The sequence below is a fragment of the Protopterus annectens genome, chromosome 8.part0 (assembly GCF_019279795.1).
Source record: "Protopterus annectens isolate FY-2018-M chromosome 8.part0, PAN1.0, whole genome shotgun sequence".
Taxonomy (NCBI): Eukaryota; Metazoa; Chordata; order Ceratodontiformes; family Protopteridae; genus Protopterus; species Protopterus annectens.
In genome coordinates, this window is record NC_056741.1 from 269,704,735 (window position 1) to 269,720,178 (window position 15,444).

General features: G+C 36.4%; 1 protein-coding gene across 2 annotated transcripts in view; it reads left to right on the plus strand.

Annotated features, from left to right (window-relative positions):
- MYBPH (myosin binding protein H) overlaps window positions 1-15,444 on the plus strand; it is a 257,185-nt gene that overhangs the window by 90,784 nt on the left and 150,957 nt on the right. For both annotated transcript variants that reach the window (XM_044079758.1, XR_006365820.1), the window contains exon 5: window positions 12,996-13,191. In XM_044079758.1, coding sequence (XP_043935693.1) covers window positions 12,996-13,191 — 196 coding nt within the window. The remainder of the gene's footprint in view (window positions 1-12,995; window positions 13,192-15,444) is intronic.

The following is a 15,444-nucleotide window of genomic DNA, read 5'->3' on the forward strand; positions in this document are numbered from 1 at the left end:
CCTACATGCAGCTGTGCTCCTTTCAATATTCCACCAACATCCTGTCCAAAATGATCTCAGCAATTTGCTCATTTGTACAATCTACTACTAACTTGGGAAGGTCATTCAGCTTCCAATTCACATTCTTCCTGGAAAAATGTCATCCTGGCATGTGACTAAAACCCTTATTCAACATCTTGTCATATCCTTTTCTCACATCCCCCTTTATCTTCGGCCGTTTCCTTTGATGGGAAGAACTTTCATAGCCCTGTTTTGTTAATGAGAAGGTATTAGAACAAGTGTATAGGTGCTGATGAGGTATAATTATGCTGGACTGAGCCTAGGTGGTGTGTCTTACCCTCCTGTTGTACATACAGAGGATGCCCATGTGCATAGGTAACACAGTGATTTACATTTATCAGTTTATACATTTAACATTGCAACAGAGATGATTGAGAGGCCCATTGAATCCTACAGAAAATGAATAGCAGCTGGAATCTGTCTCACAGATGCATTCAGACTGTGACTGACACTATCAGATGCTGTCACAAACACGGTGAATGCAAATTAAAACAGCCAAATCAAAACTCACTGTAACAGTTTGAATTTTTTTCTGGGTGGAGGTTTTGTCTCCCCTAGTGCCACCATATGTGTGAATATAAGCAATCATACCCCTACTTCTTATATATACAAATGATAAGATGACAGTATTGCAGAATAAGGGGAATTCTTTGTGGTACTGCAGTATTGATGGGGTCTATATCACGTGATTGAATGATCACAATAGCAAATGCTCTAAAGAGCTAAAATGCACATCAAAACCATTATTGTGGGGGGTTGCTCCCCCCATACACCACTATATAATATATATATATATATATATATATATATATATATATATATATATATATATATATATATATATATATATATATATCTATACCAACTCCGAGATTGCACTACAGTGAGGAAAGGGCAAATATTCTGTTCTTCACTGTACCATGATCCCACAGAAAGCACTTTGATGTGCTGCATTTTCACTCTTTTGAGCATTCACTATTGTGATCATTCTATCACGTAATATAGACCCGTATTGATGTTAGTATGCAAACTATATCAGTTAAACCTTTGCAATCACAATTCATCCACCTACAACTCCATTTTGCCATATTTGCATGTGGAGTAAGGGTGTCAGGGTGTCACTTCAGCAGAGATAATCATCTAGAGCCAATGTCCACAACACCAGGTGTCTAGCCCGTCCACCATTGTTTTTTCATACCATACATGCACACACACACACACACACACACACACACACACACACACACACACACACACACACACACACACACACACACTCACACTTATGGCAAATTTAGGGTGTCCAGTCCACCCACTGTATGCCTTTGGAATGTGGGAGGAAATTGGAGCACCCAGATAAGACCTACACAAACATAGCAAGGACATGCAGACTCTGCACAGCAGACATCCCAGCCGAGAACTGACCCAGAGACCCTCTTACTGTGAGGAGACAATGCTATGATTAGGACTAGTGAGGAATATGTGAGTAGCAGGACTGCATAGCCTCTGACTCTGCAAAGTGTTTCAGCTCTTATTTTACTTGATAACGTAGCAAGTAAAGATGCTTTGCTAATGCTTGGAATTCCCAGATTTAAAGAACAAGGTAGGGTCAAGCAATTAGCTAAAATATTTAATGAGAATACATTCTATGTAGTTTCTAGAAGCAGTAACCTCAAAATTGATTACATTAAATCAAATGGTACAGGGAAAGAAACACCTGTCTGGGTTTCTGACAGCTTTGCCCCACAAAATCAGATAGCTTTGTGGAGTATTGTTTCACACTATTTGCTTCACTGTGCCATCTTCTGCACTCTTACCCTAAATATTTGTTATTGCATTCTGAACTATACCTAGGTTCCTTGTGCAGTTCTATAATCTGCTGCCCCCCCCAACTCTGGAGGACCAGAAAAAAAACGTTTCTGTTCTGAAACTGGTACAGGAAATTTGTGACAAATTTAACAAGCAGCTCAGTTTACATTAGATACAATACAACACACAAAGTGTTTCAGTACTTCAGCTGTAACCACAAATACAGTATCAATTCTGCTTCTGCTGATCATGTCCCCTAACACCTTAAATATGGGACAGCCATCTCCTTTTTCCAAAATTGGTCATGCATATGCTTATATTTATGGATTGGCTGAAAGTGGAACACTTACATTTTACATATATTGTCTCGGAGATGTGCCTTTCTTATGTACGAGCTATATGTAGGGGGATGCCTCTTTAACTTTAGAAAGAAAAAAGAAAAAACAGCCACCGCTGAATGTACAAGCAAGACAGTATTTATTAAAACTAAGCGCTTTCACCCAACTTTACACTGGGCTTCACCACAGTGTAAAGTTGGGTGAACGCACTTAGTCTTAATAAATATTGTCTTGCTTGTACGTTCGATGGTGGCAGTTTTTTTTTTTTCTGAGGTTGTATATGCCCTTTGGGTTCTTTTTAAGTGTTTTGCCTCTTTAACTTTATCTTGCTCTGATTAGTAAAACATTCTACAGCATGACTCTTAACTCATAATAGACTGTGGTATCCTGGTATGCTAATTGGAAGACTGTCCTGGTGGTCAAAGCTAGAGAACTTGAGTAATCTGAAGAAAAGCAGAAGTAAGAAAGACACAATGCAAGTGATAAAAAGCTATGACTTTTTTATTTTGCAGCAGGTGTTTCTTGTCTTATGAAGCAGTCTTTGTTTTGTGCCAGGTTGGGTATTTGGACACACATTGTTCAGGATTGGCTTGTGGGTTGTTGGAGCCTGTAGGCAATCCAGAAGTAATCAAGCAGCCGAACTATACACAGGAAATAGTGCATGCAGTGTGTGTGTGTGTGTGTGTGTGTGTGTGTGTGTGTGTGTGTGTGTGTGTGTGTGTGTGTGTGTGTGTGTGTGTGTGTGTGTGTGTGTGTGTGTGTGTGTGTTACGGAATGTATGTCTGCAAGGGCCAGGATTGTAGATCATAATTAAGATATATACTTAGGGTCTTTATAGAAAAAGGCTGGGTCTATGACTTAAAGCAATAAAACCCTGCCTGTGACCCAGTTGCTTGAAGTTGGATTAGAGGCTCAGGCAACTCGTAGAGCTGATGCAGGGAGGAAAAGGAATGATGAGACAGAAACCTGCTTGAATCTTCCGCGAGTTAGTGTGTGGCAACACACTGGGAGTAAACGCTAGTACTGATAGTGGTACTGGCTCAGTGCCAGTTTCTCAGTACTGTGACCATATAAAGGAGTGGGCATTTGATGGGTACATCATGATAACAACAGAGGTGGAAGTTATTCCCTCATGGTACCATTGGATGCATCCTCCTGGATGCTAGCCCAACATGTCAGTGGGAAAGAGGGCTACAGCAGGTGTTAACCTAGGTTCTAAGAGCAGCAGTGCTAGACCTCTGCTACACTTTCTTCCTGCAGAATTCACTTTACCAGTAAAGGAGAAGGCTGGAAACCCAGAACTGTAGGGAGGGTAAGGGATACTGGTCAAACTGGATTAGAAAGAGGTGGTAGGGAGAAAATTATTAATTCAAAAAGAGACACTCTGTCACAGGAGATGCATAACAACCTGTTTAAAAAGGTATCACGTCTGGTAAAAAGTATGAGTTAGAAATTTTTCTGCACATTTGTTTTTTCTATGAAACTGGAAATTGCTTCCTTTGAGAATCTAAAACTGCATCTAATATATTAATTGCATTCAGCAAGCTCTGTTAGGGCAAGCTGTTTTTCACAGAAATGCTGGCAGTACAGGCTTAAAATGACAGAGAGCTCAATTCCTAATGTTAAAAGCTGAGAGTGGGAGAGGTATGCCTGCAAGCCATTACTACCTTTACAGAAATAGATAACACAGCTATAGTTTTCTGTTGAAACAAGAAAGGGGCTATAAAAGTCATCTTAAAAAAACCTGTGGCTGTGAGATTGTTATAACCAAAGGCCTTATTCACTGATGCCCACGGTTTATTAACTTTTCTGCACCACTGAAAAATAAAACACTAAAAAGGAGAACTGAACTGTTGATGGTCTGAAGAAATTCCCAAGATGATTAATGTCACTGGACATGCTTTCAGATGGAATCAGTGGTTAACCTGGTTTGCCTGTGATGATCCAGATGCAGTTATAATATAATCTGACTTGTAGCTTTCTGAATGGTTGTCTGTTGCTGGTACAGGAACTTTATTGACAGACACACTTCAGTACTTTTATTCATTGCAAGCAGTTGTCAATCCATTGACAAAGACAGGCAGATCAGATTACAGTAAACTATCAACAGAAGTGCTAGATGAAGGCTAGTTGGAAGACTTCTCATGCCTGAAGTCTGTTGAGCAATGATTACTTTTGAAATGGGTTATATGTGAAGAAAGATATAAACAAATTTTGCTGCTGCTGTATTAGTTTCCTTCTTTTTTCTGCAAATTAAATATTTTAAAATAAGTGTTTTAGTCTTATTTTGAGACAGTCACACTAATTTTAATGAGAAAATGCATGCTATACTCTTAATAGTATGTCTCTGCCAAATATAGACTTGCATCTGTTTCAGGTAATGCTGAAAGATAAAATATTAAACACGCAGGAGCAAATAACAGGAACACACTGAAAACAAATTTCAGATAGAAAATAGACACTCACTATAGAGAGAAGACTGACAGGAAAGGAGAGGCAAAGCAATGTTGTATTTTGGAAACATGATGTGCAAAAAGACTGATGTAGAAAAAGAAGCCTTAACAAAAAATAATATATTTTTATAGCTATTCCTAGCATGTTATTTAAGAGCAAAGGGAACATGAGATGAATGAATACCTTACGCAGGTGTCTTGAAAAGATTATCTAGAAGGCTGAATCTTTAACAACCATTTGCGTGAGTGTGTGTGCGTGTGTGCGTGTGTGCGTGTGTGTGTGTGTGCGTGTGTGTGTGCGTGTGCGCGCGCACTTGCGTGTGTGTTAGTTTGCATGTGTGTGCATGGGGGGTGCATGTGTGGGGTGCCTGTGGATGCATACGTGCGTGTGTATCTGCTGGATATGTGAAGGGTGTATTCCTTAAATGCCATTATTAGTAAATCTTTAACAATTTGCTTTAGGAATTGAAGCCACACTTAACCGCTCACTATTTTCAATTATTAATTGCTAGAAATGGTTGGCTAATTAAGGCAAAACTTATGTAAACACTGTTGCATCTTTACACTAGCTAACTGTATTTAGTGAGCACTTCTCTGTAATGATTTAACAAACAACAACAACAACAACAACATTTCTAGAATATATGCAGTAGAATGTATGAACATGTGGGTGGAGGGAGTGGTGAAGATGGAACTTTGAACACAATAAAGCAAGAAAAAAATGCATTTCTTGGAATCTTTGTAGTTTAATGTGGCATTTACTTTTTTACCAGTCCACTTTAATGGATGCCTATTATTCACAGGAGAGAGAGAGAGAGAGGACAGAGAGTCCCTTCCAAATGGCTATTTAACTTTTGTGATCTAGTTTTGAAATACTTAACTGCATGTTTCAGCCAGTCTGGAATAAATGAAAAGAGCTCTGCTTCTGTGCTACTGAAACAGTCATCACCCAATCATCTGTTCATCTTCCTGAAAGCTTCTTTTCCCATAATGCATTCCCCCTCTACTTACATAAGATATTCCTTCAGTATCAGTTACCAGCTACTGTTAGTCACTGCTTAATACAGTTCCTGTCTGTTGCCAGGCATCTGTGGCTTCTGTCAGCTTGCTTTGATTCACCTTCCATAAACATCATCTGCTGAATAGCACTTTTAAGACTCCCATAGGTGCCATTAGCCTGGATGACACGTGTTTCTTCTTAAGGATAATTCCTTCATCCGAGGGCATAGAGAAAGCATTTTGAACTGGTTCCAAGTATAACAGTTCTCAACAGCAGATTCAAATACCTTCAGTCTTTTCAACATGAAGAGTCACTCTTCACAGCTGCAGTGCAAATCATAGAGCTCTCTTCCAAATCACTGAGTGCATAAGATAACATCCTACAATATCCAAAACGTTGAATATATGACAGGATTTGTGAAATTCAAGAAAATTTTGGATGGCTAAAACTAAAAATCTAGTTTTAAGAATATATTCATTTAGAACAGAACTTGGGGTAATATGCTCTGTGAAAATTCAATACCCATTCACAGACTATAGGACTGGTTCATAAATTCATGGGTTAGTACTAGACTAATGACCACAAGGGGCCTTTTTAAGACTAGCTATGATTCCCAAAGGCGAGAGTCAAGCCCTGTTTTTTTGCATCTGCAATGTAAACACCTTAAGCATTATGCCACCTCCAAACATGATTGAATAAAGCACAAAAACACAACAGTCAACATATTGGCATGCTATGCCACATAAATTGTTGCTATGTTAAGCAACTGATTTGAATTTATTTATTTTTTCAAAATACATGCTATATGTAGAATTGCCATCAAAGAGTTCATATGAGTGTTCAGTTTCTTGCATTCTGTGTTAAATGAATGAGCAAAAAAGTCTGACAAGTAAACATAAGATAAAGCCAATTATGCCATAAAAAATCAAGAAACTTCTATGGAAAAATATTACCAAACCTCTCTCAAAGGAATCACAGATGTGCAACTTAGTCTTAAATACATCAAAATGTTCTTGCATACTGAAATGGGAATATATAGAGATATACAATATATGTTTACAAACTTAACTATAGACAAGCTACAACCACAGTTTAACCTTATTCTCTCTCTTTCACAATTTGAAAATAAGTTGAAGATTCTAAATATCGTCTGAAAGAAAAGGCTTATAAAAAAGTGTGATGTCCCTTATTTTAAGAGTGGCCAACAAATAATGGTCACCAAAAATTCAAGAAAGTTCCACTACAGTGTCACTTAGGACCAACCCCAGATAGACAATGGCAAAATAGAAAACCATCTGTGTAAAACACATTTGCAAACCACCACTGAGTACAGAATCATGAGAGATAAGCAAATTACACTTGAAGACATAAAACAGTTCCTGTAGTATTATTAAAGATAGTGAGAATAGCACCACCCAATTTACAGTGATAGTGGAGTTACTACAGGTCCTGGGTTTTTGTCATTTATCTTGAAATTCAATTTAATGAGACTCTCTGTTCTTATGCCAGTGATGAAAGTCACATGAAGTATTATTATTCATTCACTTTTACAGCCATAGTTTACTCAAGGTATACAGCAGGGGTGTAATTCATAATTTTTGCAATCCAACTGTTTCTAATAGATAGTCAAAAGAAATATAAGCCTGCTAGGAGTTAATGTGCTTGCCAAAAAAGCTAAAATCCAAAATGAATAACAAAATCCGAATGGCAAGAGCAAAACAAAGCAGATGTCCCAGTGAAAAATAAATGATATATTCTTTATACTGAACTAGTTGCAGCACCGGTTATTTATTGATGTACTGTGGACTACTGAAGTATCGAGGATCTTTACATGCTGTTTTGGGACATCTGCTTTGTTTTGCTCTTGCCATTCGGATTTTGTTATTCATTTTGTTTCTAATAGATAGTCAAATAGATTTTGAAAAAAAAAAGCAATTCATCTGAAGCTAGTAAAAGCTCGCCAAAAAGCAAGTTTGGAAGAAATAAAATTAGAGCTTATTTTTCAAAAATATTAAATAATGCATCAATGGCATTATATAGTATCATGAAGCACCATAAAATAAAGAATGCAGATATACAAGAAATGCAGAACATGGTTGGATGACCTTCACTTCACTTTTAATCCAAAGTACGCAATATCAGTAAGCGCTTTCGTCTCCCAATAATAATCACAATAAGAGACTTCTTCAGACTGAAATAATCATCACATAACACTTTAAATACACCTCTTTTCAATTGTTTGAGAATCACTCTCAGTCAGAACACAAGGAGGTTCAAGCAATGAATGCAGAGGTTAACAACAGGGAATATTAATTATTCTACCAAGCCTTGAGACAATCAGATAAAACACAAAAGTTGTTAGACCAGTATTTAACACAGCATGAATAAGGGTGGGAGAATAACAGCAATTTCAGCACAGATCAGAAGCCAGAAAATATATATATCTAAATCAATCATGCATAAAAAAAATTTGAATAATGCAGAACTTTGAAAAGAAGTGCCAAAAAATATACGTATCACTTTATATTTCGAATTGTTTGAGTAGTACTCTCAGTCAGCAAACAAGGAGTTTCACGCAATGAATGCCATCATGGAAAGTGCTTTTTTTCTGATGCTAAAATATGCAGGTTTTATTTTAGATATGACAGTGAAATTGTATTTAATAAGCTTAATAAAGTTTTGTTCGCATTTTCTGTATGTTGAACAGCAGTCCAGTTACTTTATGAATCTGTCATCCTGCCCACCTTTTGATGATGTAATAGTGAGTAGGCAGGTTATATGTACACTGCAGTAAATTTCAGATCAAAGTGAGGTAGAATGCAGCACAATCAATTACTCAAGTAACAAATCAATAAATAAAGGATCACTGCACTTAAAAGTACTGTATCTCCAAACTCTTTCACATCTGTCAGTAAAACCCAATGAAAAACTCTTCTTGCAACCTAAGGCACTATTTGCAAAAAGCTCCCAATGTCAAAATTCTTAAAGTTGAGCTCCACTGCAATAAGCATGCATCCCTTCCACTGTTGCCTCATTTTGGCAGTCTCTCTCTCTCTCTCTCTCTCTCTCTCTCTCTCAACACACCTAAAGAAAAACCCACTACTCTAAATTCAGAAGGAAACTTAAAATGTATATGTTAAAACAAGCCCAGTGAACCAGCTTCTATAATGGCTGTGTCACCTAACCTCTATGACATTTCTCCTTCCTCGGTCTGACTTTGCTTTCCTCCTCCTCTCTGCTCTTCTTGTTGTTTATACTGTGCATAATGCAGATACTGGTATTTTTGATTGAATCTTAGATTGATGCTGCAGTAATTATACGCTGTTATCAACTTCAAACCTATTGCATTGTCTTAAGCTCTGTGCTTCACTTATCATTGTTGAATAGACAGCAACATAACTCTCAACTTTTTTGGTTGAGAATTCTGGACAAATCCAAAAATGATAGAAGGACAATGGATCAAATTAGGGACAATTTTTTAATTTTTGTTTGTCTTTCAGCTTTTCCCGGTTAGGGGTCGCCACAGTGGAACTCCGGTCTGCTAATGATTGGCAGTAGATTTTCACGAACGCCGAGGTGCCAGCTCGACATTCAACCTTCAGTGAAGGCATGCCCATTTATGCATGTCTTTCGAATGCCCACCCAACCGTGGGGAGGACATGCAGACTCCACACAGAAGGCACTCCCTGCACTCCAGCCGAGAATCGAATGGGAGAACCTCTTGCTGTGAGGTAACAATGCTACCGCTGCACCACCGCGGTATACAGAGACAATTTTTTTTAATATTACTCTAATTCACTTAAAACGTTAAACAGAACAACAAGTTTTGTATCAACATGCATTTTCTGAACAATACAAATTATGAAACTCTCTCTGGCATTATTGACTAATTGTAATTATCAGTGATTTAGCAGAAATCTAAAACTTTTACAAGGGACTATGGAAAAAAAATGAGGTAAAATCAGGGACAACTGAGCACAGGCTAAATAAAGTGCTTCTCTGTTGAATTAACTTTAAAATCTGTTAGGCACTTCAGTATGACACACTTTCAAAAGTAAATTCTAATAGAGTTTTAAAAGCTGTCTAACCTTCTGTTGCTGTTCTCTCTAGTCTGCCAGCACTGTCCACTGTTAGTCTTTAGTGTGTGATCTGATCTTAACAGCATTTTACAGCCATTAAGAATCTTTTTTAAGGTCCACTAAATGCTATTAAGTTTAGGACTTGCCCTAGGAAGCACATAGTGAGTTTTTTTCCTGATCGTGGAGCATAATCATGATACTCCCTGCACTACAAATACATTTGTATTAAAGTTTATTGTACTTGACATACAGAGTAACAACACAGCTGTCACACTGTAGTAAACAGCTGTCTATCACACTGTACTAAACCATTATCTACTATGGAATGATTACTTTGCTATTTAATCTTCACAAATGTGCAGATTATTCCAAATTTTCCCTTTCTAACACACATTCCTTATGGTATAACATACATACACTCTTTACAGTAGATCTGTCATTGAGGTGATTTACACATGTAGTTCTCTCTAAATGTGATCAATCTATTGGTAGATAATGATTTATTGATTTTACATTTTTTATTACACTATATGGCAAGCACTTTTGCATCTTACTAAGACTCATGTCCTCTTTCATCTTAATTGGTATTTTCACTTGAATATAGCTCTGTTTATTTATTGAGTTATTGTCTGATTGAACATCTGATTGTGCTGGATTCTGGTTAATCTGTAATAAAATCTGCTGCAGACTATGGAAAACATGTAAAACCACTACAGAACTACCCCCCTCCCCCTCTAAAACATCACCAGAAGGCTGGACTGGATGACATGGAATCTGGAAGTAATTGGACTTGAATTGCTCAGCATACAATAAAGAAAAACAACAGTTTATTAAACTTAATAAATATAGGTTCATTGAAGTAGCTAAAGTAAAAACTACGCATTTCAAAATAAGAAATCCCACTTTACATGAGGGGAGCATAATTATAGCAAACAAAATGGTAAAAAAAAGTTTTGCACTTGGTCTTTAATTATCTTTTATCACCTACCTGTGACACATATGGATTTGCCAAAATGTTGTGATTTAAAACAAATATTCAAAATACCAACAAGTAATATATTCTTGTCCCATTCCAAAATTAATGTGATATGCCATTACTGATGGTAAGTATGCTCATTATTGTCAATTCTATTTATTCATGAAATAAAGATAAAATGTTCTATCAGTACTGACCATGGAGTATAAGTGAAATAACAGAAACAAAAGAATAAATTAGCAGATGAAAGTAAGAAGCTATTTAGTTAATAAACAAAACAGTAAAAAACAGTGAAGAGTTAAAGCTGTCTATGCATTTGAGTTGATAAATGTGTTCAGTGTTGGTTATTTTATACTTCCTTTGATTAATTAAAATTCTTTCTTTAATTTGATAACCATTTCTTTTTTTTATATGATATAAAACATAGGCGAAAAGGGGCTTATTTTCTGCTACGATTCTAGTTCCGTCAGTTTGTTGCTGTTTTGTTCATCTGTACCCTGGAGTTTACATTTGCTTCACCTTCTTCCATTGAATCCCTAGAAGGGCTTCATCAGAAGATTAATTTTGTAACACAACATTAATCACCCTTGTCATTATAGCTGAATGGTGCAGATGTTGAGAGCATTAATTTTCTTTTTTTAATGTTTATCTTTTATATTGGTTAAGGTTTTCTTTGGTCCTGTCATGAAACCATAAACTTACTTATATTCTGTTTAATCATCAGTCCAATGGGGGGGGGGGGGTGATCAGGTAAATGAGCTCTGTTGTAATCTTGGTATACTTTCCACATACACTATGTTCTTTTCATATCAGAAGAAAGCATACTCTGATCTTTTGAAGATTCAAGTTCTGCCTTGGCAGTAAAAAAGTTAACTGCAAGATATACTTACAATTATTGACAAATTACTTACACACACACACACACACACACACACACACACACACACACACACACACACACACACACACACACATACACACACCATTAATAAATGACTGTTTTCCATATAAGAATGACACAACACATACAGATTACTTTTTCTTTGATTTTTCATGGTGCAATTAAATACAGTGAACATGTGGAGTCCCAATAGAGATCATCCTTCTAATGTTATTAACTGGAACCTTTTTAGTGAAACTTAAATAGATGTTGTTGAAAATATGCTGGCTTTCACATTCATAGGTTCATAGGTAGGTACTAGGCTATTGGCCCTAGGGCCTATATAAGCCTAGCCAAAAAATGTACCCTGGCTTTCGCCACCCAAGAAAATTATTTTCCTGTCCCCCTGTCGAGCAGAGCCACAGAAGTGATCCCTGGGGTGAATTTCCCATTTCCCATCCAATCATCAAGATTTTTTCTTGAAGAGTGCTAATGAGGAGCTCTGTTTGACATAGATAGGTATCAGAACTATCCAGTTGTATTCCAAATGTATGAAAAGGAAATGGTAACAACACAAACTAATCAGGAATGTACTATGCATTATTGTTTGTGAATGCAGAGTTTATGTTTTAAATATAGCACTGACCTCCAAAGTGTGTGTTTGTGTATATATATTTCAATTCCTATTGACCTGAATAGAAGACACATTATACATATTGCTTTAAGTCAGGATAATAACTACACATGGTTAATATAAGTATTGCCTTAAATGTGATGGTATTTTATTTAGTAATTTATTTATTTTACATTTGGTTACCAAGAAAGTCTGACTGGACACAAGTCCTTTTTCAGAAGAAGCTCGGGGAGAAAAGCTCCACATTTAACAAGTATAATACTCTCTATTTATACAGTTACAGAAATATAACTTTATACAGCTTACATCAAATAATAGTAACATGACAACAGAAAAAAAACATTACATCAAATATAGCTTGTATGATTTATACAGCTTACATCATATAAAAACTAGGATGGCAAACATAAAATACATTACATCACATAAAGCTAGGAGACCTTCTTCTGTCCATTGCATGAGGGCAAGGTTGACTAGAGAAGATGGAGTTAGCCTGGGGAGTCACAGTTGCAGATCATTTAGTTTGGAGGTATATTTTTAGAGCCTTCCTAAACTGAGCTAGAGATATTGTGGCTGAAATATTAGTGGGCAGAGTGTTCCATTTTTTGGTTATGAAATTTGAATATGGAGAGGCTTCTGCAGAGTTGTTGGGTTTAGTGACTTGCAGGAGAGGTTTATTGTTAGGGTGTAGAACTCTAGTACTGGAGTAAGGATGTATTAGGTTTTGTAATGCAGGGGTATTAACTGTAAAATGTCTATTTTTCAGGGTAAACCAAAGCCACAAGTGACCTGGACAAAGAATGGTCAACCTCTGGATCAAAAGCAAGTCAATGTTCGCAACAGTGACAAAGACTCCATTCTGTTCATCCGTAAAGCAGAGATCAAAGACTCTGGCAAATATGAGATTACAGTACAAATCGACAGCCTAGAAGACAAAGCTACAATTGAAATACAAATTATAGGTAGGAAGAAAAACAGGCTATTATGTAATGTTTATTGTATTTATCAATTTGTTCATCAGGTGGTCAACATTGACTCTTAGGTATTCCCTTTTCAATGAACATTCAAGAAAGTAAAGTGATTTAACTCAATGCTAATTAGAAGATGAATGGGAGGTGATACAACTTAAACACTTGTCTCCAGCAACACAGTCTACCCTGTTAACTATTATGTTTTACATTTACTGGCCTTACTGTTCATGTAAACAGGTAAATAATATATTTGTTATATCAAGGTTCCACTTTAGCAAATTTAAAGTAAGAACTTTACTACAGCATGGCTCAATTGTACAACCTTACAATAAAACTTGTCAGATGCAGTGTTTCTACACAAATTAATACTTAACATTTAAAATGTTATTTTCTTATACGTTGAAGTTAGTCACTGCAGCTGATAACATGGTGAACAACTCTCATATTTTTCTTTGTAGAATAAATTGCTGACAGGCAGATTGTCAGCACAAATTAGTAAAACATAATAAATTAAACATTTAATAACTTAGTTAAGGATATATATTTATCAATATATCGATATGTTAAATGGTCTACCTGTTCATGGCAAATATAAAATAATAAGATCAGGCCTTATCAAATCCAATTAAAATTAATGGATCACTGTCTCAGAAAATCATACTAATACCAAGCTAAGCATCATCATTTCATGCATCTGTAAAAGGCAGGGGGGTGCTGCCCAGTTAAATAACACAAGCTTCAAGAATTGATTTCAAAAGCTATACAGCATGTCACAAACCTACTCCAGAGTTCTGATAAATGAAAATTGCATTGCTTTATGTCTAAAGAAGGTAACAACTGCAGTGAGATCATTGGTTGTGCACAATGAAACCCTGGACAAGTTGTTATTCTATATCTCAAAACATCTGTAGGCAGATTACTTAATAACTTGGAACTAAAAGAACAATGAACATAAGCACATAACCAATCTAGAGGAAGGGAATTCTAAGCTGCAAGCTTAATGGCAGACAAAGCATTTTTACTTGCTGACAGTAAGAAACTGAGTTGAGAAAGCTAAGTCACATGATATGCAACAGGGAGGTCATTACATTGAAATAATGGACCACCCAGAGATGTTGTAAGGTTTGTCACATATAGCATATTGAACAGATAATTCATAAAGTTTATTCTAGAGACATGCACACACACACACACACACACACACACACACACACACACACACACACACACACACACACACACACACACACACATACAGAAATGCACATACATACACACACACGCACACACACACACACACACACACACACACACACACACACACACACACACACACACAAACACACACAAAACAACACATATATGCATGAGCACACATACAGATACACACCCACACACACGCACACACACACACGCACACACACGCACACACACACACACACACACACACACACACACACACACACACACACACACACACAGACCATGCACACACATCAAAAACTGTGTGATGATTTCCTTTCAAGACATTTTACATTACTGGATAAATCACTTGTATATTAGACAATGGCATTTACTCAAACATGCCTTCTTGCATTACCTCCTTCTGTTTGTAGTCCTCTGTGTATTCACTTTCATTTTTATATCTATTCAGGGAATTTATGTATTTGCATTTGTAAACTGTTATAGTCTGACTGTGCCATGCAAGACCCCTTTCCACTAGAGTCCTGAAGAAAAAGTTCCAACAAGTTAGCAAAAGGTATAAAAAATGTGGATAACAAAAGGTATGTAAGTATCAGTAATGGATATATAAGAATAATGTGACAATCTTAGTTGTGCATTTTCCAAATTATGTAAATAATAATAAAGTTGTAGGGTATATAGAAAAATAAACTGAAATTCTTTACAAAACATACTTATATACTTATTAATGGTGAAAACTGTAATGAGGTAGTGAATGATTATAGTTCACAAACAGTGATGAAAGAGAAAGGTATGGACACAGTATTGCATTTTAATGATTACTGCATGTTCAGTTTGCCATTGCTGCACTCTTTGAATTTTTGAAAGCTATGGTTATTGAGGGGTAAACAAATTATGGCTGCAAGAAATATTAATGAATTTAGTGCTGGAAGAAGGAAATCTTGATTTTTGCAGTCTGTCCTTGTACATTAATACCCGTGTTGTCATTGTGTGTGATCAGGGGGGTTTGATTATTTTTCTAAGCTTATATTCCAATGTCTG